General features: G+C 34.6%; 1 protein-coding gene across 1 annotated transcript in view; it reads left to right on the top strand.

Moving 5' to 3' along the window:
- The window catches only part of Lerp (lysosomal enzyme receptor protein), a 199,799-nt gene that overhangs the window by 100,701 nt on the left and 71,900 nt on the right, over nucleotides 1-27,198 (top strand). Inside the window, exons 7-13 of the mRNA XM_072535074.1 lie at nucleotides 1,399-1,521; nucleotides 4,336-4,490; nucleotides 6,840-7,087; nucleotides 14,204-14,345; nucleotides 16,035-16,156; nucleotides 18,613-18,716; nucleotides 25,312-25,535. Coding sequence (XP_072391175.1) covers nucleotides 1,399-1,521; nucleotides 4,336-4,490; nucleotides 6,840-7,087; nucleotides 14,204-14,345; nucleotides 16,035-16,156; nucleotides 18,613-18,716; nucleotides 25,312-25,535 — 1,118 coding nt within the window. The remainder of the gene's footprint in view (nucleotides 1-1,398; nucleotides 1,522-4,335; nucleotides 4,491-6,839; nucleotides 7,088-14,203; nucleotides 14,346-16,034; nucleotides 16,157-18,612; nucleotides 18,717-25,311; nucleotides 25,536-27,198) is intronic.

Raw genomic sequence — 27,198 nt, 5'->3', positions numbered from 1 at the left:
ATTCAACACGGTGTACGATACGGGAATAATACCACAAGAGTGGCTGAAGTCAGCATTCGTAACCATCCCTAAAAAACAAGCAGCAAAAGAGTGCTCTGATTATCGAACACTGAGCCTCATGAGTCATACTTTAAAAGTACTGCTGAAAGTAATACATAAGAGAATATACGAAAGGCTAGAGGAGGATATTAGCGAGACGCAGTTCGGCTTCCGAAATGGAATGGGTACTCGAGAAGGACTATTTGCCATCAACATATTGATTCAGCGATGTCGGGATGTAAACGTTGAATACCACAGTCTTCCACAGACTTTGATGATTTATCCATTAATAATTAAATTATGTAACAATAAAACACTGAAAACTTTGTTTTCAAAACTTCCACAAAATTGTTGTGGAAGTTTTGAAAACAAAGTTTTCAGTGTTTTATTGTTACATAAAATGAATTTCCATCAAGTAACGGTCGAATCCATCAATTAATTAAATTATGCATATATTATGCATATATCTTTGAAGAATTGCTGGTTCTGCCATATATTTTGTTTTAAATGCCACTAGTGTTGTGACTTTTTTCAGAATTAACTTTAACAGAGTGCAAGAGAGTTTATCACCTTGTCGAACGCCATTATTAATTGTGATTAAACTTTGTTTGTTCTCTACATTTTCTGTAGTTAGTTTTGAGTTTACCAAGTAATTTGGTATTACAAATTCGTGTAGCGAATTTTAAATGTCTACCTGTTTATGCTGTCATAAACAGATTTACATAAAATCAACAAATATATGGTATGTGCCAGTACCGTATTTCTTTGTGTTTTCTCCGGAATTTGATTTTCTATAAAATCTACTATATTCCATTTCTCTATTCAGGTCTTCAGGTCTAAAAACTCTCACGTCACCGAAAGTTTAGTGCAGTGTAATCACTGGATGAATTGTATTCAATGAATGTATTTTATGCAATTGATGAGAGAGGGTGAAAGGCGAGTTACTGGCACCTATAAAATAACTGGAACATATTGATACAGATACTAAGATTGATTAACTGTAATATTCTTGCCATCCTACTTGCCTCCCTACAGATTAATAATCTTATTGGGATATTTAAAGTACTCAGAAACAACGAACTGAAACACCGAAAGGATCAAAATCTTTTCTTTGTTCTACTGTAAATGTGGGACATTTTTTAAGGGTTTGTGGTGACTTTGGTATTATCGCGCTTAATGCATGCAGCCTAACTTAGTTATATTTAATTACTAGAAACCAGTCTATTTGTAAGAATTCCATAGTTATTAGTTTAGGCAGGAGGTTTAGTCAATATATGGAACTCTTCTTTTGAATCCTTTCGTTTATTTTAAACTGATATATTGAAATTACTACGATTTCTAAAAATTAATACTTTGCAGGCACTTACTCACAGGTATGTCAGTCTAGCAATGGAGACTGGAAAAGTAAAGGTAGACTGTATACAGAACCAGTAGTGCATAAGGATGATAACCACGATGATGTTATTATTATGAAATTTATTAGTAAGTATTATAATTTTAAGGTTTTATATTATTTAAATTGAACAGTCTGATTAATTAAAAATCAGGCACAACATTCATATTTATGAACTGTATATTTTATGGACTGTATATCAACATTAAACTCAGAAAACCGGAGAAAAAAGTTAAAACCACCAAAATAAACATCAAAAACCTAAAAGACGACAACTACCAACAGCAACTAAACGCAGAGATACATAAATTAACTGAAGGAAGCTTGGAATTGGCAGATATGAAAAAAGCCATACTAAAAGCGGGAAAAGAGGTCCTAGGCGAAGAAGAGAAAACCACTAAAAAAGTCTGGATGACACCGGTAATAGTTGAGCTAATAACTGAAAAAATAAAATACAAAAATAAAGATTAAAATAAATATAAAACCATCAAGAATAAAATCAAATATGAAATCAGAAAGGCTAAGGAGGAATGGATGAGCGAGGAATGTCACTAACTGGAAGAACTCAGCAACAAACATGACACCTCAAACTTACATAAACAAATGAAAGAACTTACAAGCAATACCAGACAAAGAACACTCATAAGAAGAGATAATAATGGAGGAATACTTACTGAAGAGAGCAAAATAAAGGAAGTATGCTTAACTGTTATAACTGTTATAATCCATCTGTTCCATGATGAGATGGAAAATGAACAATATATAGGTGAAGAAGAACAATACCTACAAAATTTACCCGCAGAAGTAAAGAATGCCCTACAGAATGCAAAACAAGGAAAAGCACCGGGTCCTGATCAAATTCCAGTTGAACTGTTAAAAGCCTTAGATGACGGTAATATAAAGAGACTTACCCGAATTCTCAACCACATATATGTAGAGGGCAACTTCCCGGAGGAATAGCTTAAATCGATATTTTTACCTCTACCAAAAAGATTAAGGATTCTCTTGAAAATTGTTGAAAACCGAATTTATAAGAAATGTGAGGAGCAGATAGATCAAACGCAGTTTGGCTTCAGAGGAGGCATGGGTACAAGAGAGGCATTATTTGCGTTGACGGTACTTTTGCAGAAATGTCGGGAATATAACAAGTGCAGCATATGCAGTTAATATATGAATTAAAAAACATCAATTTAGACAAAAAAATACACTGAGTTTATTAAGGCTATATACTGGAACCAGAAAGCAGTAGTAAAGGTGAAAGATATAGAAACAAATAATATACCGATTGCGAGAGGGGTCAGGTAAGGATGCGTCTTATCTCCGACGCTTTTCAACGTGTACTCACAGGTCATATTCAGAAAAGCCTTATGGGAAAGAAAAGAGGGAATAGGAATTGGTGGAGAAATCGTAAACACCATGAGATTTGCAGATGACACGGTAATTATGGCTGAGTGTATAGAACTACAAACTTTACTAGATGCAATAAATAGTGAATGCATTCAAATGGGACTTGACATCAACACAGATAAGACCAAATTTATGATAGTATCAAGGATTCCAATAAATAATGAACAACTAACCCTTTGTGGACAGCAAATAGAGAGAGTGACAAAATATAAATATCTGGGAGCTTACATCAACACAGAATTAGATCCAGACCAAGAGATCAGGGTACGAATAGAAATGGCAATGGCAGCGTTCTTAAAATTCAAGAAATTGTTCTGTGACAAAAATCGGAATACTGCGCTGAGACTGAGGTTTGTTGAATGTTACGTCTGGTCCGAACTATTGTACGGGGTAGAAACATGGATGTTAAAACCGCAAATAGTTAAGAATTTTGAAGCTTTTAAACTTTGGATATACCGGAGAATGTTGAGAATTCCATGGACTGCCAGGGTCACCAATGAGTAAGTGCTGAGAAGGATGGGTTGAGACAAAAAATTGTTGACAACAATAAAAGTAGGCAAGACTGCATACCTTGGACACATACTGAAAAATGATAAATATAGTCTTCTGCTGGTCATCATGCAGGGTAGAGTCGATGGCAAAAAAGGGAATAGGTAGAAAGAGGAAGTCATGGTTGCGAAATATTCGAGACTGGACAAACATGACTGTAGACAAATTATTCCACGTTGCAAAAGACAGAGAAACTGAGAAATGTGGTCGCCAACCTCCGTTAATGGGGACGGCATAGGAAGAGGAAGATATTTTATGGAACGGCCTATTACATATCGCCGAATATAAGTTTTAGAGCTACTTCATACCGTCCTCAGTTTGTCCTACCTCCTACTCCTAGCAACGAAGTGATCGACTGGCTTGGCGCAGAGAACGGCTGAACTACGACCTCGAATGGAATACCATTGTCTTGGGTGATGAATCCAGATTCTGTTCGGGCATGCATGATGGCCGTGCAAGGCTGAGAAGGCGACGTGGTGGAAGACGAGTTTCATGGAAACACATATGCACCACACTGGTGGAATTATGCAGGTCACTTTTGGTGTTCATCAGAGGCAACAGGACAACGGTACGTTACATCTAGGAGGTGGTGGAGCCACATGTTCTGCCTTATATACGGACGCTTCCCGACTCACTTTTTCAATAATATACTGCGCGACCACATAGAGCCAGAATTACGTTGGCACATTTTGAAGATAATAAAGTCTATTTGTTGTCTTGGCCTCTCGATCTTTCACTTATTGAACACGTCAGTATCATCAATGATTTCTTTGATTTCATGTAATTTATCTTGCAAGCAAAGCGTTCTAGGAACGCGTTTTAGTATATAAAACATATTGCTTTCTTTGTTATTCGAAGTTAAAGCTAACTTTAAAGTATGGTTAAAAAACATGTATGTATAACTTCTTACAATAGAAGCACATTTAAAAACTGTAGTTTATTTTAAGGTGGAGATGAGTGCAAGATAAATGAAAGTGTTAGTACACATATGACAACAATATATTTTACGTGCTCGAAAATGGAAGAAAAACCAACTTTTATTGAGGATAGCAACTGTGAATTACATTTGAGCTGGAAGACACCGAAGGCATGCCCTGTAAATGTAAGTAAAAAAGTGTAAAGTTTAAACAGGTGTAAAAGGCGTGATGTATTAAGTAAATTTGTGTTTTGTTGATAGCGATCATAGAGACATGAGCGTCACCGAGACAGGAGAGCCACGTCTCATCGTAAGCCAAATTGGGTTTAAAACTATTATGTTTGCAAAATTCTTAGTTGGATTGTGGTTTGAACTAAGTACCTATTGTACTAAGAGCTAACGCGCACAACTGCGACTCCGGCCACAGCTAGGATTGCGGCTGGTCGGATCCGTCCAATTTTACATAGGTTAAAATGAGCTAACGTGCACATGGCCGTTGCGCCGGTTGTCTGCACCGGCCACGTGACCGGAGTCGCTGTAGTGCGCGTTAGCTCTAATTACGATAAAGTAAGCCAAGCCGCATAGTATGCTTGAGCCGACAGACGATATGTAAATACGTTAAAAATAATATATTATTATACCCTAAAATTGGCTAACTTTGTCCCACTTATAAAGTTTAATCTCATTTTTTTAAACTAATGAAAACTGCTGAACTAGTATGCCCATGGTTTGATGTATTATTCTTTTCCATTCCCTTTGCTCAGTTTCTTTCCTTTTCCAGTTCTTTACGTTAAGTCTTGTCATATCTTATTTAACTTCGTTTCTCCATTTTGACCTCGGTCTTCTTCTTCGCCTTTCCCTGCCAATGCACTAGAAAGTATTATTCTGGGAATTGTACATTTAACCATTCTCCGAACGTGGCCCAACCATCAAGTCTTTGGGTCTTAATTACTACTAATATGTTAGGTTCTTGATAGAGTTCAGTTAGCTCATTATTTATTCTTCTTATCCATTGTCCGTTTAAGTTTTTTCCACTAAAGATTGAGCGCAGAATTTTGCGCTCCCAGACCAATAGGTGTTTTTTTTTTGTAGCGACCCATGTTTCAGAAGCAAACGTCACGATCGGCCTTGTTATGGTCTTGTAGGTCCTTAGTTTTTCTCTTCCAGATATATTTTTGTTTCTTAACAACCTATTGGGAGCATACATGGTGCGTTTGCCCGACATAATTCTTCTCTGTATTTTTTCTTCACCGTTAGGTTCTCTTCACATTTTTTAAGTACTCAAATGTTTCAACTTCTTCGAATTTATATTATGTTCCTTTTGTTGTTTGTTTATATTACCCTCGAACGAATTGCTTATTTGTAAGTTCCATATAGTTTGTTTTTGCTTCATTTATATACAATATTTTGGTCGTTGCCCTCTCTTCGAGTTTTATAATTATCAGTTCTATTTTGCTTCTAGCCAAGAATACCAAAGGTCTGCAGATGCTAAGCACTGATGTTCTTTGTGGTAAATCAGATCTGTTCTCTTAATATTCACTTCCTGTATAACCGTTTCTAATATTATGCTAAACAGTATAGGTGATAATGGATCGCAAGTGCGACCTTGTCGCACTCCTTCTTTCATCTCAATGCTTTCTGTTATATTATTGTTTATTTTGATTTTATTCATTGTCCTTTGGAGAGTTCTTTTCACTCGACCGAAATCCTGTTTAAAATAAATTAAAAGAACAATCCTGTCTTTATTCTATTCATAATTTTCAGCCTGTATTTCATGTAGTGTGACGACCTGATCTAAAGTACTTATGCCTTTTCTTAACCCACGCTGATATTCACCTATCCTTTCGTTGCTAATCTGCTCTTAATGTTCATAGCCAATATTATATGTGCTCTGTTGGACAGGGCTATGTTTCGCTAATTCTGACGTTCAACCATATTTCGTTTTTTGTGGATAGGGCATAGTATTCCTTCTGTCTATTCCTCAGGTAGTACTTCTTGTTACCATGTATATTTAATTTGCTTCTGGATTTTATCTGCTAACTGATGTCCTCCAAATTTAATCATTTCAGCCATTATGCAGTCACTTCTTGGGCTCTTATTCATTTTTAAGTTATCGATAATATTTTGGATTTCATTTATAGTCAGAGTTTGGTCTTCGTTATGTTGGTTTTGTGTTTCATTTGCTATATCCATTGCTTCCTGGTTATTATCATCAGTCTGTTCAGCTCCATTTAGAAGCTTATCAAAGTACTGCTCCCGCAGTTCTAATATGTCTCCCATAATCATTTCTCTATTATTTCCTTTATCATTTTTCATTTTTTATTTCTTGATACAGTAGTAATTTGAATAATATCCAACCTAATCAATATATTATAATAATTAGTAAGTGTTTTTGGCTATATGGATCCACTTCTAATTGTTTATACATCTAAAAAGTCTGATAATCAACATACGCCAAATATAATTTAATAAGATTATAATTTTGACAAGAAAAGACATGAATTGTTCACTAAACTAAAGAATTTCAAATTTTAGAATATCGAAAACTGTTCAACTAATATTCCTGTGAAGAACCAAAATTTTGACTGTACATATACCAATAAATATGATAAATACAATCTAAGTAAACTGTATCGACAAAACGGTTATATAATTCCAAATATTACTGAGGATGAGGAATATCTTCTAAATGTATGTGGCCCAGTTTTAAGCCATGACGCTCCGTGTAAACAGAACTCGATGGTTGCAATTCACAATTTCCGTGAATATAACCTTAGGAAAAAGTAAGTACATAATCTTATTTACAGCACATAAATCATATCTTTAGATACAATATACTCGATAATATAAAATCATTGGTCAGTTCTAGCGAAGCGGACAGCGAACAAAACGTGAGGTTGTAAAATTTGACCATAATTAGTAAATCAGTTATACTTCTAGTAGGTATAAATGTGAACACACTTTTTTATGATGCTTAATTGCTGAGCTATGAGATCTTAAAGATAGAAAATTTGAGGTTTTTTCTTTTTGGATTCTAGATTTTAACTTTAAAATAAAGTGTTGTGTTTATAAATAGGTAATTCACAAAGGAGACGCGATCGTCATTAGTTCAGCAGAAAATCCGTATTTAATACTCGGTATTAACATGCTAAAATAGTTCTAGAACTATGTAAAAAAGGGTATTTTAAATACAGTAATAAATACGTTTGTGGGAAATAACCAGTAGCACCATATCTTAACTATAAAGATCATCAATAACGGCTGGAAGTACCAGTAGAATGAAATTCAAATCGGTTTACAATGTTCTCCTACTTCCGTTACCTTATAGTCTGTCAAATATTAAATGAAATTAGTCATCCGAAACCACGCGCCGTAAGTGGTGAAATGTAACCGGAATCATGTACTCATCAACTAAAAATTCCGTCAAAGGAAGAACTGGAATACAAAGTAACGTTCCATGGTATGGAACAGGAATTATAACAGCCCAACAAAATAAAAAAAATTGGTGCTTGAGAATTTTAAATATTTTTGATGCTCTAATTTTAATCATGGTAGTTTTTTTTAATCGATTGTATAATTTTAACTTCGCTCGAAAATATGTACACAATGGTACCTGGAAACCACCAGACGGACTTACAGTAAATATGATAGATCATTCTATCGTATACTCCAGACACCAATCGAATATAATAAATTTCCGCACCAGAAGAGGAGCAAATGCGGATTCTGATCACTACCGGGTCGAAAGTAGGGTAAGGGCCAAAATTTTAAAGGTTTAAAATACTCCAGTAAAGAAATAATGAAATGAGTCATACGCGTGATCTCTCAAGTTATCGTATGATTTAGCTGTCCCTAAGTTTTACCAAGAAGCGTTTCCGTAGCTGAGAATTTATTTTTCATTTAGCGTATGGCATATTAAGAACACATGATTAAGAGCAATATTTTTATAATAAAACGTTAAGTAGAGTATTACAAACTAAAGCATCTGCGGTTGCTAGCACTCTTTCTATTGACAGACTAAATAATAGAATATCCTTCTGAAATAAAAAGAATATACATATTTGAGTATTCTACATCTTTAGGTGTCTAGTCTACTTCCGCACATCCGCTCAGTTTTCACATTATTAATGTGAATGAAAACTTATTTTATAAAATGTTCGAATTCAAAAGTTCCTAGAATTAGTGATGAACACGTGATTTCGGCTACATTTGACCACTTACGGCGCGTGATTTCTGATTTATAGTTTCATTTAATATTTGCCAGTCAATAGATAATAATCTCTTTAAGCAAAATTTCGTCTTCGCCAAGGGCTCATCCTTCTCTTAATTATTAGCAGATATATTCATGAAGGATTTCGAACAAAACATTGCACTCACAGGACAAACAATCCATAATATGGTGGAGATATTTAGATGAGTTTCTCCATTTGGCCTCACGGACAAGGAGCATTGAATAAATTTCTAATGGATATCACCAATTAAAAAGAATAAATCGAATTCACCACGTAAAAAGAAAACAAAAATGAACTCCCTTTTCTGGATGTATTAATCGCCAAAGAAGACAGGATTACCCAAATTTACAGAAAACCAACACACCAACAGATATTTACATCAGATCATTATAATATGATATAGCCTAAAGCACCTGCTCTAATGAAAATGCATTTCGGGAAGATAAATACCTGCTACGAAAGGTTTTAACAAAAAATGATTACTCATTGTTATTTATAAATAAGAAATTTTACAAGATTGAAGAAAGAAAACAACAAAACACCACAAGCAATCCAGAAATGCCCACAAGGAGTGCTTCCTTCAAACATGATAACAATACCATATGTAAAGGTGTAACGAAAAAGCAAAAAACAAGAGTAGGTGGTAAAAAACTGATCGTTCTCAAAAGCTTCACGAAGGTATCGTTGCTGAATTCGGATGCTTCATTGGGGGGTAGGTAAGGATGTAGTTCATTGAAAAGTGGCAGATAAATCTTAATTGATAGATAACAGATAGATTAATAAAAGTTAGGTAATAAAATGATAATAATTTGACGATAGAAAAACAAGAAATATTAAATATAGCTAAACGGCAAAAATTAGGGCGTCAATAAGTCTTAACCTGAGACTTACAAGGGACTCGAGATTTCAATTAATTAGATATTAGGTTGACATTTCACTTAAAGATATCAAAAACACCTAAGAAAACATATTGAAGAATTATCAATGCAAAACTGCTTATATCTGCAATAAAATATTTAAAAAATATCTTCAATAAAATAATATTATTTAAATAAAATAATAATTATCAAAAAATGTGTTTATTAAATTTTCAAAAATAAACAAACATGTATGTTTAATTAATACTTTAACTTTCCCAACACAAAAAATGATAATTAACACCCTACGATTAAGCTACAAAAGGTATACTCTTAATAATGAAACTAAGTTCATAAAAATATATGTTCTTTTAAAAAAGTTTCGTAAAATAAATGAGTTTATTTAATATAAAATCATCACTCACTTTACAGGTCATTAGGCTATAGAACAACATATGCGAAAGTCGGAGAGATGGAAAATTTTAGAGCTAAGAAACATCCTATATAAAATAATTTACATTATAAACTCACTGCATACTGAGGCGAAATGCAGCGTGACACACAATGGAATCTACAGCGACGAATTTGACATACTTACTGGAGTCCGACAGGGATGGGTGCTTTTTAACATAGCAGTAGACTATGTTCTCTCCAAACTAGACTCCGACACAAGAGGGATACAATGGACGTTAACCACACGCCTAAGCGGTCTGGAATACGCCGATGATACCTGCCTGTTGGGACAAAGGTTCCAAGATGTGGCTGATCAATTGGAAACACTTTCCACTGAAGCAAATAAAGTAGGTTTGAAAATCAATATTAGTAAAACCAAATCAAGACACAACACGCTATTTGATGCGCACAAAGATCCGTATACTCCAGTCAAATGTCATGTCTGTACTACTCTACGGATGTGAAACCTGGAAAGCGACAAAAACCCTTACAGATAAACTCCAGGTCTTTATTAATAAATGTCTACGACGAATTGTTCGTATTTTCTGGCCTAACATCATCAGAAACGAAGATCTACTACACCTGACCGAAAAAAAGGGTAGAACATCAAGTCTAGAAAGTGGGGTTGGATTGGTCACACACTCAGAAAAAATAATTCCAGTATTGCAAAGATTGCCCTAGAGTGGAATCCGCAAGGAAGAAGAAGAAGAGGTCGCCGAGAACAAACTTGGAAAAGATCCATCATGGACGAGATAAGAGGTCAAGGAAAGTCTTGGAATGAGGTGAAGGCCTTAGCGCAAAACAGAACCCGATGGCGCGTTTTCACTGAAGCTCTATGCTCCAAGTCGGAGAGGAACAGGTGCATTCTCCGGTCGGAATCCCTCTTCTAATCTGCAAAAGTGTATGTTGAAATCTGTATGTAGCAACCTAGCATTAAATGTGCGGGGTGTCATTGGACCCTAGGCCAAAAAAAAAATATTTCTTTATACCAATAGTTAAATAATAAAATAGCTAAATAGTTAAAATAGCAGGTAGTGATTAATCTTACCGCAGAAATTGCAGGTCTCACCACAACTATACAACTGAATCTTTATATCACAATCTATTTCAGCGACAACTCGGAACTAACTTGACATTGGGTCTTACCATTGTTTTGTTATAAGTTCGAGCAAATATAATTAAATTTTGAGGAGGGTATTATTAAGATGATCTCAGAAATTTTTTTAAGAAAGGAGTATACAAATTATGTTCATAATATCAGTTAGAAAATCTTAACACTTCTAAATGAATTACGCCCAGAACTAATTTGCTACTTAGGGAGATTTCGAGTACGCACACGTATTAAGAGCTATAATAATAATCTCGAGACACAGGGTTACGTAAAAGCACAGTTTCTTAAAAAAATTAAATTTTAAGAAAATTGAATTGCTACAAAGGGCTTAACAGAAAAATTAAGGATGGGAAATATATACAACATCACAACAATATTCGAAACAACCAATACACTGAGATATATTCTGTCCAAAACCAAACCTAACAGCACACAAGAGAAATCAAAGAACTGCATCTATAAAATCTATGAATGGAACAATTTCTATGTGGGAGAAACAGCAAAACCACTAAATGTCAGGATAAACGAGCATGAAAAATACATTAAAAACATAGACTTCAACAAATCACAGAAATGCAAACAAGCTTGGGACAATGATAACGGAGTTAAAATGGAAAGATGCATCAATAGTCATGGAAGAAGCACACACGAGAAAAAGAAAACAAAAAAGCAGCTCCCATCTTAATGAACAAACATATATAGTAAACTCATCAGCAGCACGTAGTAAGCTCTGGTCGCCAATACTAAAAGAAAATGTCCTCATAACATTCGCGGATTAATAGAAAATCAGAGACACATCACTTACTCATGGGTACAAGCATTACCCTTAGAATTATCAACTAAAAGCATGGCTATATACAGACAAGATCCAGGCCAAGTAAGTCAACCGTCAATTTGGAAAGCAATAACCGCCAAACAACGTAACTATAATAATAGTTCACTATTTTGAAAACCATTTCCGGAGTGGAAATCGAAACGTCAATTAATAATTATAAAATGAAATTTTCATTACAAACAATTGTGTACCAAATTAGACTATCTGGCCAAATTATTAGGCCAGGGAAAAATTTACTATATGAAGTTATTTCTCTCGTGATTACGAATATATTTGAAAAAATTACTGTTTTGTTCTTTTTTGTGAATATTAACTCTTAGGTAATTAAACTGCACTAAAAAAGTTTACAATAAACTTTTGTATATCCACCTTTGGCTGCTAAAAGAGCTTGAACACGTCGAGACATGCTCTCTATACAGGCTTGAATAGTTTCCTGGAGGCGAAGATTATGATTCCACTCATATATGAGCGTTTCAAGTAACTCCCTTTTATTAGTAATGTTTTTTTTTTTTCGCAATCTCCCTTTTCAATAGTTCCCATCCATTCTCAGTAGCGTTCATATCAGACGAGTGGCCTGGCCAGTCAAGAACTTTAATTTTGTTTTGTTTTAAATAAGTAGAAATAATCTTAGCCACAGCCCCATCGTGCATAAATATGGGTTCCTTTCTCCAGAAAACCATTCCTGCAGCTGTGGCAAGTCTCGTCTCGAGTACTTTCCGCTACTGGTCTTGTCTCATCGTGTTTTCCACCACGTAGAGACCTTTGCCGGATACCACAGACCAGATCATGAGTGACAGTTTGTGTTTGATGGTAGGCACAATGCAGTCGGGCTTGTATTTCTCGTTGAGATGTCTCCGAACAAACTTCGTTTTTTCTGTCAAAACTTAAAAACGGATTCGTCCGAGAAGCAGACCTGAAATCAACAAAATTTTTAGAAATGCTCATGTTTTTTTTAGTTTTTAATATTGATATTCAAGCAAAACAACACAAATATATCTTTTTCCAGTCTCCAACTGTCCAGTTTTTGTATTTTTGTTCCCATTCGAAACGTTTCTTTATCATAGCCGGAGTAAGCCTTGGCTTTCCAGCTGGTCTCCTAGCTACCAGTTTGTTTTCGATAAGTCTCCGACGAACTGTTCTTTCTGAAACACAAATTCCTGCATCTCATATCTCCTGGGTAAGCATTCGCACTGGTTTATTTCTGTTTACTAGGCAAATATGTCTTCTTTTGCAATCAGTCCTAGGAGTAGTCACACGATGTCTTCCGCTGTGATCCTTACGCTTTGGATCCAAACTGACTCCAGACGCAATTTTCTGTTTTATATTCCTTACAGAACTTCTTGACACTCCTACCATTGCTGCTATTTCATTTTGAGACATTTGTCCAGCTTTTAGGAGTACAAATACCTGGCCTACTCGTTTTGGTGACAGATCAGCGTTTTTCCCCATCTAAAAATGTACAATACCCTTAATTATACCAATAACTTCATTGCATATGTATATAATCAAAAAAAAAAAATAAAAAAAAAGGATAAATCACTCACCTCTGCAATTAAATTTCAGGTCAAAACCGTTTAGAATTCAAATGTTCACGGACGGTATTTGAGGTTATAAAATTCACCTAGTTGACAGAACGCAATGCTGTTTAGAAATGGCGGATAGGGCGATGTTGCCAACGTTAAAATAGTACAATAATGTTGCCATGCTATATTAAATGTTGCTATGCGAAAAATAATAACATTCCTGTTGATAAAAATTATTAATTTTAAAAAAATGCAAATTTTTAATGCTTGGTCTAATAATTTGGCCAGGTACTGTACTTAGAATATTATGTTTTCTGGGCGTTTAATTAGTATGCGAAGTACATTGCAATGGGCTTCCTGTTTAGAAGATTTTGTACTACTTGATATTAATATGTATGTTGATGCTGAACTCAAGTTTGCATCGCCATGAATTCGAACCAGTTACCAACTCTGTCGAATTAATGAAACATATTATTGTAAACAAGCACCTCCAGATTAGGCGAACGTTGTATAATGCAGTTGGTTTTTTTTTGGCACAATCGGGTGGCTTGTTCGTTCATGATTGTTGTATTTAAAAATAGTTTGTTCTTTATTGATTTTTCAGAAGTATGTTTTATGTTTTAAAATAATATACTTTTCGGACTTATTAGAATCTTTTTATTAACTTTTTTTTAATTAAATTCTTTTCTTATTAGAATATTTCTCATAATAAGAAGGAATGTTCTTATTTCTCAAACGATACAGCTCAGAATAATTTAGAATAAATATGATTTTAAAGAAATTAGGAAACTAAAATTAAATGATATCTTACTTTTATGAAAATATGTATTTTTATGTTTCTTTATTAAAAATTAAAAAAATTAAATAAAAATTTTGGATACTTTACAGGTTACATTTTTATGGGCAGATGAGCTCGATTTACGTCAAAAATGAAACACTGGTAATGGAAACTGCTGGTGGAGATTTTTGTGAAGATCTAAAAACCGACTTTAAAAGTACAATATTTTTTGAATGCGATAAAGAAGTAGAAGTAAGTGATATTTACATTATTTTGCAATAAACGTAAATAGCTGACTATACACTTCTCAGCTGGCTTATTTGACTTTTTTTACGATACCTACCAAAATATCAAAAAGGGTCTTTATTATATATATATATATATATATATATATATATATATATATATATATATATATATATATATATATATATATATATATATATATATATATGTTCCGAAAGATTTTCGCGGTTAGTACAATTTACTCAACAGTCTTCCAGGTTGAATCGCGTCGATTATCATTGTACCGAACTTTCGACATCCTTTTTGATATCTTCTTGAGTCTCCCGAGCCCCCAGACACTACTACACTGATCCCTAAACAATGCATTACTGCTACTGGGAACAGAGGACGGTTCATTTATACTATCGATGGTGACATGGTTGGCGTGGGGATTGGCGTGAGGGTTAACGTGGGGATTGATGCGCGGGTTGGCTCGATTTCTATGGCCTCTCGGATAATTCTTGGTTTATAGAAGCGGATGGGGGCTATGGTTTTGGAGTTTTTAAAATCCTTGTCTGCACAAGGAATTTCATAACCTCCGTGTTGTTCATGTGGAATGTTGTCTTTGATTGATAGGACAAGAGGGCAAAGTTTTTGTTTGATGGGTAAATATTGTCTTTATTCCTCTTGATTTAAGAATTTTGTAGATTTTGTCAGTGACAGTGATTGATATCTGTGGATTCACCTATTGGTGTGATTTTCGTGGTAACCGTTTTGGATGAGAGCTTGTTTTAAACTAGAGAGCTCAGCTGGTCTACTTGCATCATCGCGAAGGCGTATTAATCTGGAGACAAGGGTATTAATGAATGAATTAATTTGTCAAGAGATGACATCATACGGTTACCTTCGACATCGGGGCCGCTCATAAAAAAATATCGTGCGCTCCACCCGCCAATCCTCACGCTAACCCCCACGCCGACCTCCACCCAAAAGTTCGAATTGTTTCTAATTACTTGTGACAATTTATTCACAGCGACTGAATTATTACACTCTAGTCGTTCTTGAGGAAAAAATTTATAGTAGACTGAAATATAGTGGACTAGATAAATTTACCATATAGTGAGTCTATTATCATCCATAGTGTCATGTGATATCTCGCATCTCGCTATATGTTCATTAATAACGAAGATGCTGTGTAATGCTCTTTTGGTGGTCGCCTTGTTTGTTCTTTTTTAATCTTAATATATTCGTTATATTCCCTTCCATTTACTATCTAGCATGTTAGGATTCGATCAGTTGTTTATTTTGTACTCAGCTAGGGGCCTTCTTTAAATCTTAAGTCAAAATTTGTCTTGTAGTAAATCTATTTTTATCTATAGTGCCCTATGATAGCCTGTATGTCGCTATACGTTCTTTAATAATACGATACTGTGTAGTGCCCTTTTGGTAGTCGTCTTCTTTGTATTTTCTATCTTAATATATTCGCTATATCCTTCCCTTTCATTTAACACATTACATGGACCAAATTTTCATTCAATGATTTTCTGATTTCTGTCGCAGTGTCTGAGGAGATCGGGAATTACAATTACCTAGTACGAGGCAATACTGTACAAAATCTAATCCAAAGCTTAACGTACTGTATATATATATATATATATATATATATATATATATATATATATATATATATATATATATATTATTTTTTGATTTTAGAGTGATATTAAATTAAGATCCAAAACAAACTGCAGTTTGGAGTTTATATGGAGAAGTAAATATGCATGTCCCAATTCTACGCACAGTTGTATGTTTAAAGATCCAATTAATTCAGGTTTCATGTAAGTATTGCATAATTTGGCACTATAATATATAAAATTACCAAATGAAATGAAAATTAATAAACAGGATGCCACATTAAAAACGAAACAGATATATTTTGTTAAAGGACACAATTTTTGTAAAGAAAATACAGACTCGTCGATTTTTATTCCATGGAGGACATCTTCTATACTCTCACCAATAAAATTTAAATGATGAAAATATGAAGTGGGACACTATAACTGAGAGGGTAATTTTAAAGGAATTGTGCAAGTGTCAACTTGCGATGAGAAAAAGAACTGTTCTAAATTATGATCTGAAAGCTAATTTCAACAATTTAGTCATAATTTACAATGAATCAAAAATTAAAAAAAAAAAAAATGTATGAACTTAATAATTTAACAACCTTGTATGTGCATCAGATTGTGAATTCCAAGCGTTGTCTTGGATGAGCTGCGTCCAGTAAAGGGTTTGTAACATGTACATAAGATGATAAATTTTGTTAGCGTAATTTTCTGCGTACGGTATCAGGTGAAACTATGGTATTATGAACATCTACCAGCCTCCTAGTCAACAACAGCTTGAGCTACTTGATCTGTCCTCACTGTAAGTTATTCTTTGTTATTAAAAACAGGTCTTTAAAATACAGCCAACAATTCACCAAAAGGAATACAATAAATTTAACAAGAATTATTTTATAAGTAAATATTCGATTTATCCACAGTACCTTAAAAAATGCTTTCTTTTCAGAAACAAAAAATGATTAACTTAAAAAAACAAATAGATAAAGGTAACTTATATTTTGATAAATATATTTATTTATTATACAGGCCAAAACTAAAAGGAGAGACCTTTGGAATTTCACGTACCGGATAACATTCGATAATAAATAATACATTGACGTAACTCTTCTAAATAACGTAATTGAGGAGTATATATTTTACTTGAATCTTTTTCTCTTTATAAGCAATTGTGCTTGTTTATTGGCGGATTAATACCTCTATTGAAGGTTGTCCCTCCATCTTTTGCGCGGTCGTCCGATACTTCTTCTGACGATTGGTGACATATCTCTTGCTATTTTGACGATTCGGGTCCCCTCCATTCTGCTTATGTGTTTATTCCATTCTTTTTTTCTATTTTGTGTCCATTCATTTATACACTGTTACATTTTCTGCTAATGTCTTCACTTCTCTTTCGATCTCTGAGCATATTTCCTGTAATTCTTCTCAGTCTTTCATCTCTGCCGTTTCCAGTAGCCTTTGCATTGTGGCTGTGTCGGGTCTTGTTTCTGAGGCATATGTCATGTTTGGTCTTACACTGGCTTTATAGATTCTTGACTTCATCTCAGTATTAATGTGTCGGTTCCGCCATATAGTGTCATTAAGGCATCCTGTCGTCTATTGCTGACTATTATTGTTTTAGTTTTCTGAGATGAGATTGTCATATTAAATTCTTTTGCTCTTATGTTAAATCGGTGGACCAGTCTTTGTAGACTACCTTCATCTTGGGCTATCAATATTGCGTCGTCTGCGTAACAGAGTATTTTTATTTCTTTGTTTCCCATTCTGTATCCTCTTCTTTTGTTAACGCTTTTGATGATTTCATCCATCATCAAATTGAAGAGCATGGGGCCCAATGAATCTTCTTGTCTTATTCCGCTGCCTATTTCTATAAGTTCTATTGTCCATTAAGTTGTCGATCTATTCTGACTTCCATTTTGTTGTTTTGGTAGATGTTTTCGATAGTTTTTATAATATTTAAGGAAACTTTTTGAACTTTTAAACTAGTTTTTGAATACCCTAATAAATAGTAATCTAAAGGGCATGAATCATGGGATTGGGGAGAGGGAGCGTGCGACTAATCCTTTCTTCCAATCCAATGAGTAGGAAATATTCCATTCAAGAAATGATGAAATCCATCCTGTTGTAATATTAGGTAATCTTCAGGGTATCGGTATCATTTTCTATTACGTCAATGTTTAATTCTGGGGCTTCGAGTAATTTCAAAATACATGTCCCTAGTCAAATTACCAGCTAAAAAATGAACCAACAACACAATTCTCAAATATTCCAGCACAAACGTTAACTGTTCTGGTGTTAATAAGGTTTCATTAATTGGCAAAAAGGGGCACAGGTCATCTTAGAAGGATGATGATAAATGATAATATTCCAACATGAGAGGTAACGTTAGGGAAAAATATTCAATATGACTAAATAAAAAAGGTTTAAGTTGAAGAAAAAATATCGAAATCAAATGCTGCAATATGCTTCCTAGGTAGCGCTAGCTGGGACGGCGAGCCAGTTAGATAATTTAAATTGTTACAGTCCTATAGTTACCAATTTCTTACGTTGACATATTTTATATCCTATGGATAAATATATAGTTACGTTGATTAATTAAAACGTTCTAATTATGAATTACTATATTAATTTTACTTAGTTTACATACGTATAAAAATATTTTTCCTTATTTTTAGCTATGACTTCACAAAAACGGAAAAAAGTTCTTTAACTGTTAATGTAGCCGGTACAAATTATTTATTTGATATTTGTGGTGACAATAAATCTTGTAAGGAAAATAGTGAGTATAACTTTTATGATATTCATTTTATATTCTAAATTTAAGTCCAAATTGAACCGGCAAAGAAATTGGGTTCTACAAAAATTATAATTGTTTGTAAAGTAGCCATATTGTCAAATTATTGTTCAGTGATAATTTTTTTGAAGAATGAGCTTCTAAAAAATTTATTACGGACAAACATAGGGTCCTAAACATTTGTAAGCTGGCCCATTTGTAGTATTTGCAACCCGATAATAATAATAATTGACTATCTATTCGAACATGTTCAGACATTAAAGTTTTGGCTATTGATAGTTTAGTCAGTGATTAGAATTTGGATCGGTAAAGCGACGGGCGGGACATCTCCAACGCTTGAATATTTAACTATGTATCACGCTTTTAAACTTTTTTATTTTACGTTTACTGATTGTTGGTTGTGAGTTAATATTTTTTATTTTTAATTGTTTGAGGATTTCATGTCCTCAATTTGTTCTTTGTGTTATTGTTTTTCTTGTGATGTTGTCGCAGTTTAGATATTTTGTGACAGTATTTTTCGTTTCAAATCGGCTGTTGATGCTTTTCCTTGCTCGGACCAGTCTATGATTTGTTACCTATAGAAAATCGATTATCTTTATCTATCGAAAAAAAAAACACAATCTTTAATAATACATTTTTTGTTGGCAGGATGTAATCTATCTTGTTTTTGTTGTTACCGTCATCGTGGGGATCTATCAATGCCCACTTTACCTAAGATTTCTTGTAAAAAAATAGTTAACCGTAAAAAGTTGTTTCCTTACGTGTAGCTCGTCCATATGATTTCTCGCATTTCTTTTATATCCGTAATGTCCCATTCTGCTTTCATATATACTTATTTAGGCGTAAAGTTAGTTAGCTTCCTAGTTATGCACTCTGGTAACGCTAAAGGAAATACAATATCAGGCAGCAGATAGTCATTGCGATATCCTGGAAACATATACATTCAAGCACAATGCATCTACGATCCAAAGGCTGTTCTTAGATCCCTATATCAAAAAATCTAAGACTAAAAATTCGAGTTTGCCAGAATAACAGAAGGCATTAGCCAGAATGGCAATTACTACAAAAACTACTAACAGAGTATCGACTAACTACTATTGACTTAACTACTAACAGAAATTAAGGTAGGACTCATACAGATACCCATGCTAAGAAAGAAGATCAGTTTTATCATAGAGGCAGAATACTACCTACTAGGCGCAACATACATAGTGTAGCTACATATGTAAAATCTATTATAAAATTTTGACTGTTAAAATAGGTGAAGCTGCACTCACTTAGAAACCCCTGATACTACTTGCCCCGCCCCTGCCACCATGTTATTGAACCGCACTCATACTCAGCCGGCGATCTTGGTGACTTTAATAGCCACCACACTCGATGGATATATAAAACAAATAATAACGGACATAGCCATGTTGAGTGGACGGTAGAGGTAGACTAAATATCACTACCCTGTGATTTAACAGCTGTGATTAGAAAATATCACGACCTGTGAATAACAACAAAATATATTGTGACTGTGATTACGGTCTTATTCTACATGTCTGTAGTTCTTGATCGCCAAAATGTGATATATCACGTTCTCGTCTCAGTCGCAAAGTTGTGAAATTAGAGACGTTTAACAAGATAACAAGGAACGAGATAGAGGTAGTCGGCGCATGGGCGGTATTGTGAACTCTCTTTCTAATGAGTAATGCAAAGGCAAAGATAATATTTTATATCGCAATTGGGGAAATATGATTAGTGTAATATTAGTACGTAAACAAATATTTGAAGAATATGAAAAGGTTATTTAGAAATTCAGTTGATTTAGTTTGTGTAATCGAGTCGTATTTGCATCGATATTCAATAATTTTTATTCTCATACATTTTACAAATGCCACCAGTGCCAAATAAAAAAAGAAAAGAACAGTGATTGCAGAAACACAGTTTAGCCCATCACTAGTAGACGGATGAACATAACTTATACCTTATATTTAATGCTAAAGAACGGGGCAGATCGGCTACTTGGAAACTTTAATATAACGCAGATCTATATTTCGTTTCCTTCTTATTCTCTTCTTATTTTCCTCAATGGTATTATGAAGAAAATTATGAAATGAAATTAATATCCTCTATATTAGACAAATTTTAAACACTATTATCAAAAAGGATTTAGATAACATTTTATTATGCCATTTATAGATTTTTTAAAAGCGTTCGATACAGCGGAAACATGCTCTGGTTTCCCTTCATAGCGAATTAATCGTTCGCCTAACCTAACATGTGCAAAAAAAAAGCTGAATAACTAGTGATAAATTAATGTCATTAAAGATATGTATAAGATCATATTTGCCTATAACTATTGACCTATTTGTCGACACCGACCGATTCAAATAAATAGATGCATTAGACGACACTTGCTATTTCCAAAATTGAGAAACTTTAAACTGAGATAATATTGCTATTAAAGATATAAATGATCTGAAAGAAATGGTCAGCATCTTCAAAAAGTTAAGTCAAAAACTTGGACTAACTCTGAAGATATCAAAATAAAAATAATGGCAATTCATAAAGTTGTAAAGCAAATACAACTCGGGAAGGAAATATAGAAACTAGTCAGACAATAGGTAAATTTACGGATAAACCTGCATTTAAAGCATTGTACAAGTTAGAGTCAACCTTAAAAGGCCGTTTCACACAATAACACAAATCCAAAATATTAAAAGGTTATTATCATTAAACTGAGGACAAGCAAAAGAAAATAAGGAAGATCAAGAGTAAGATGGATACACGACATAATCAAGTCTGGGAAATCCATTGGATGATGAGAATATCAGTTCGCCATTGTTGCAAGGACCTTACGAGGCATGTATCCAGGAGTAAAATACTCGTACTTTGGAAATGATGATCTTCTTCTAAATGTGTCTATCTTCTAGAGATGTTGGTTACCACATTGACCCATCTTATTCTATTCACAGCAGCTCGAGATAGATCAGTTGACGTTAGACCAGTCCACTTCCTAAGATTGGCCAGCCAGGATATACGTCTACGTCGAGGGCCTTTCTTACCCTCAATCTTGCCCTGTAGAATCAACTGTAGAAGTCGTTATTTATCATTACGCATGATGTGGCCGAAGTAAGCCAATTTTCTATTTTTATGGTGTTAATAATTTCTTTGTCTTTTCTTAGCCTCTGGAGAATAGTTATGTTACTTGTGTGGTGTATTCCAGCTATCTACTCCATAGAGGAAGACACTAAAGACGTAACATCTAAGAATTCTTATACGTACATTGATACTTAAAGATAAGTTACAGAGAATCTTCCTAAGGCTGTTAAAAGAGCTTCTGGCTTTTTCAATACGAGTTTTTATTTCGTAGCTGTGATCCCAAGTATCCTTAATATTGCAGCCCAAATAGCATATGTTTTCCACTCTTTCTAACGGTATATCGTTAATTGTAATTTGGGCGTTTATGCCTTACTAATGATCATTATTTTTGTCTTCTTACAATTTAGTTTTAGGCCGTATTCGTTACATGCTTCTACAACGTTATCCATCATCCTTTGGAGCCCCTGCACACTATCTGACAGCAACACTGTATCGTCTGCATATCTAATGTTGTTTATAAGTTGGCCATTTACAGCAATCCCATCTTATGATTCATCGAAGGCCTTTCTAAGGATGTTTTCAGAGTATATGTTAAATAATGCCGGTGACAATATGCAACCCTGTCTAACACCTTTTTCGAATGTGAAGATCTCGAACAGTTCATTTTTTAATCGTACTGTTGCTTTTTGTTGGAGATATGTTTGAGATCAGTCTTATATCCTTACCATCGAGTCCTGATGTTTTTAGGATATAGATTAGTTTCCCATGTGGGACTTTATCAAATGCCTTCTCGAAATCAATGAAACATGCATACACATCACAGTTGACATCCCTGGCTCTCTGTATTAGAACTTGCAAACTAAAAAGTGCTTCCCTCGTTCCGAGTCCTGCTCTGAATCCAAATTGAACTTCACTCAGGTGTTCTTCTAATTTGGTGTATATGCGCGAGTGAATTATAATAAGCAGTACTTTAAGTACATGACTCATCAAACTAATTAATCTATGTTCTTCACATTTTCTAGCGTTGGCTTTTTTAGGAATGAATATTGATAGTAGCCAGTCTTTTGGTAAGTAACCAGTCTCGTAGATGTTGTTGAATAGCTTCGTATGAGCTGTGATTTGGTGTGCCTCTAATAGCTTCTAAAATTTCACCATGCACCTCATCAGGTCCTGGTGATTTCCCATCTTTAATCCGCTTAATGGCCATACATAATTACTTCTTCGTTTGTTATTTCTGGGCCGTAGGGATTGTTTATTTCAGTCGGATTTCGTACTGCATTTGGCAAAATTTGGCCTTCAATGTCTACAACTATGCCTGTATTGCGTTGTTTTCTGACATCCTGTACCTCTTTAATTTTTTTGTGCATATGGAAATCGTCATGTTTGCGTTGTAGTGTTTCAACTTCCATACCTTTCTCCGTCAGCCATGCTTCTTTTGCTCCTTTTATCTCCTTTAGTATAGTTTTATGCAACTTTTTGTATTCGTTGTCATTTCTACCTTTTAATTTTCTTCGCTTTTCCATCATCTGCAATATTTTATCTGTCATCCATTCTTGCTTCTTGTCTCTTTTTGATTTTAGATATTCATGAAAAATTGTAGTAATAGATGTCTTCATTTCGTTCCACTGTTTTCACCACCAACTATTTTCGCAAAATTCTTATTAATTTCTGTTTTTACTTTTTTTCTGGGTGTCATTTTCTTTTAGTAGTCTTATATGTATCTTGGGCCTCATTTTCTTATGAATTATTTTGAGTCGTATGTTGATATTTGCAACCAATAGACTATGATCTGAGAAGACATCTGCGCCTGTATATGTTTTTTGTTGAGGTGATAGAATTTCTAAATCTTTTGTTTATGTTGATAAAATCAATTTGGTTTCTTATGATTGTGATGATTCTTATGATGTATAAAGTCTTCTTGGATGTAATTTAAAAAGTGTATTCGTTACAATTATATCCGCCTCTTGGCAGAATTGGATTAGTCTTTCTCCTCTTTCGTTTCTTATACCAAGACCATATGACCCCACGACATTCTCGACTGTACCTGACATTGAAATCGTCCGTAATAATAATAAGTTCATGTTTTTTGGTCATTTTTAGAGAGTCTGATAGAAATTTTCTATTTCTTCTTCGGTGGATTCTGATATCGGTGCGTAGACCTGAATGATGTTTATATTAGAGGGACTTGAGTTAATTTTCAATAGCACAACTGTGTCTGATATGGGCGTAAATCCTATTACTCCTTTAGCTTGCTGTCTTTTTATTATTATCGCTACGTCATTTCTGTTTCTTGTTGTGTCGTCTTCAGAATAATAGATATGGTGTTCATCTATAATTCTTATTCCAGTATTTGGCCATCGAACTTCACTGTATCCTAAAATATCTATGTTCAGGCAAGTCATTTCTTGAAAGCTAGTATTTGCTGCTTTGCCTGCTTGGTACATGCTTCGAATGTTCCATGTACCGATCCTTTTAACTTTTGGGACATTATTGGCTGACCGGGGGATTCTTAGCATCCTCTCCCCCACTTAAGGGGTGCCCGGGACTGAGTGAGGGCCGTTTGTTTTGGATTTTCAACCATTGTGGTGTCCTGGGGATATCCTTATGGATCTTAAATGTGGTAGTCATTCCGTGGCTTTCCACATCTCAATGCCGTTGGCTAATTTAGTTCTTCCGCCGTTGGAGTCAATTTCTCAGCTCCAAGGCAATGAAGTGCCCTACCACATGTCAGTTCTTCCACCCGTAGCTGTTGACCAACAAATGGGGGATTACTTTTACCGGTAATCGTTCGATTACTTTGCAGTATCACAACTGGTTAAATCATACTTACCGCTTGTGATTATTCAGTATCAGACCGGTAAAGAGATTTTTTTCTACCGCTCCGATCCTGTAATGGCATAGCTGCTGCCCTGTACCATGCTTTCAGTTGATCCGCGGGTGTTTATTTGACAAAGCCTTATTCACACCTGTCCCACATATCTGTATGGCGTTCCCTATCAGCCATTGGGACGCGCCGTGTTGAGGTTGAGAACTACCCCCCTCCGAGTGTGTTCCAAGAAGTACTGAAGAGCCCCTACTCAATTCAGAACCCCTCCTTCTTGGAAACTACACCGGCACGGAAATGATGATGGCAAGTCCAATTATAACGTATTAAGCGAAAGGTTTATAATATATTCTATATTTATGGTTATGGCTTTTAGTGTGACTGAACCAAGAGACTTGCAATGATTGATGGGAATATAGAATATTCGCATATAACAAAATTGTATTACAAGATTGAGCAATATCACCAAATGGACGGTAGACTGGAAGAATTATGCACTAAAAAAAATTCAGATTATACAAAAGAACCTAGGACTACTACTCAACAAGTGGAGCTAAGAATATAAACTCATGGAGTTAGTGATTATGTTGTCAAATTTTCATGTTATTACATTACTTTAAATTAAAATTGATATTGTTACATTAATTATTAGTTTCTTATTTTTAGGTTGCATATATGTTCCAGTAAAAAAGTCATTAGTGACATATCAAAACAAGACGCATCTAGAGTTTCTACTTAACCAACCGTGTGCTTCTGTTAATGGGTTTAACAGAACGCTTTTCGAATTAGAATGCGATAACATACAGAATAATGATCATTTTACAGTAAAGAAAATAGCAGCTTGCACTTTAATTGTTTCACTTAAGACAAACCGAGCATGTAATAGTCAGGTAATTATAATTATTTTGTTAATTTAACCGGAAGGGTAAGAATCTGAAATGAAGACTAATAATAAGTTTATTTGTATTTGACCTCAACATATATTGTTTCTTATAGTCTGCAGACTATTAACCTGAGGCAGTGGCGCACCCAGAATTTGTTTGAGGAGGGGTTTTGAAATTTTTTTATGCTACCTCCATTTTGAGTCCCTAAAATTTGGTTTTAGTTTAATTTAAAGTACTAAAGATAGCAGTGGTAAAGATTCAGGTATCTATTATCCTGCCTACCAACTAAAACCACCCTCTCTTAGTTGTGCGCAGTTGACTGTCGCACGTACCGTACTCCCGAAAGTGGGGGTGGCCGCTGTAAGGCTGACGACATTTTTAGAACACTTCCTTCTCTTATCTAGATCTTATTTATTGTTCTGAAGCTATTTTCTTGTGGCATTTTAAAGTAATTACTATTTTAAAGGGAATAAGCCACAATTGAAGGTTAAAATAAGTTTATTGACGTTTGAGATTAATCCAACTTGTAAATACAATACATTTTGGAGACGGCTATCGCCGTATTCTCGTTCTCCTCCGCCAATCCTCCTGTCCAAGGCATGCTTCTCCTCCAAACCTCTCGATTCCATCGCTCTTCTAATTCCTTCATTCCATGAGCGTCGACGTCTACCTCTTTTTCTTTTTCCAGGGGACTTCCATTTGTGAAGTTTTTGGGGCCAACATTCGTCAGGCATTTTCAATAGGTGTCCAAACCATTTTGAACTTCTTCTTTCTATTCTGTCAATGACCGTTTCTGTAGAATTCATGTTATTTCTTATAGATTCGTTGGTCTTCCTTTCCTGCCTTGATGTTTTAGCACTTCTCAAATAATCCATTTCAACTGCCAACAATCTTCTCTTCAGGTCTGCATTAATTATCCATACTTCAGAGCCATAACAAAGAACTGAGTCAACCATGGTTTGCTCTAATGGTCCATGGTTTACTTTTATTGGCTCTAATAGTCTATTTCCGATTTTTAGATAAGTAGTGTTATCCCTGTATACTTCTCTGATTATTCCTAAAAGGTATGGACTAATGCCGAGTTGTTGTAAAGCTTGCCACAATTTAAGTCTTGTAACTGTATCAAACGGCTTTTCTAGGTCGATGAAGGCTAGATATACTTCGGTACCAACCGCTATTATTTTTTCTATTAATTGTTGGAGTATACATAAGCTATCAGTGCAAGATCAAATATCAAAAATTCAAACGTCAATAAACTTATTTTAACCTTCAATTGTGACTTATTTCCATTAAAATGGTAATTAGATCTTATTTCTGTCGTTGGCCCTGTCAGGTTGACAGCACTGTCTGTTGGTGTTTCTCTTCTTCTTCTTTCTTTTTAATGACTGCTCGGATGTAATTGTGAACACCATTCCATCCCTCCGTACTTTCCGTCATCTTCACGATCATCTCTCTTACAGTCACAGGGTTCATACCTATTTCTTTATACATTCTGTTTATCTCCACTGTACATATATTACACTCCAGCATTGTGAGAGTAACAATGTTGGAATATTCGCAGTATAGGCATTTATCTCTATCTGTCTTTCTGAACCTATAAAGATACGTCCTAAAACAGACAATCTACTCAGTCCCTTAGGCTCGGAATCAGCATCTCGGTCCACTGGGC

The sequence above is a fragment of the Diabrotica undecimpunctata genome, chromosome 6, assembly GCF_040954645.1.
Source record: "Diabrotica undecimpunctata isolate CICGRU chromosome 6, icDiaUnde3, whole genome shotgun sequence".
In the NCBI taxonomy this organism is placed as follows: Eukaryota; Metazoa; Arthropoda; class Insecta; order Coleoptera; family Chrysomelidae; genus Diabrotica; species Diabrotica undecimpunctata.
Note: the sequence above shows the minus strand (reverse complement) of the source record. Positions and strands in the feature narration are given on the sequence as shown.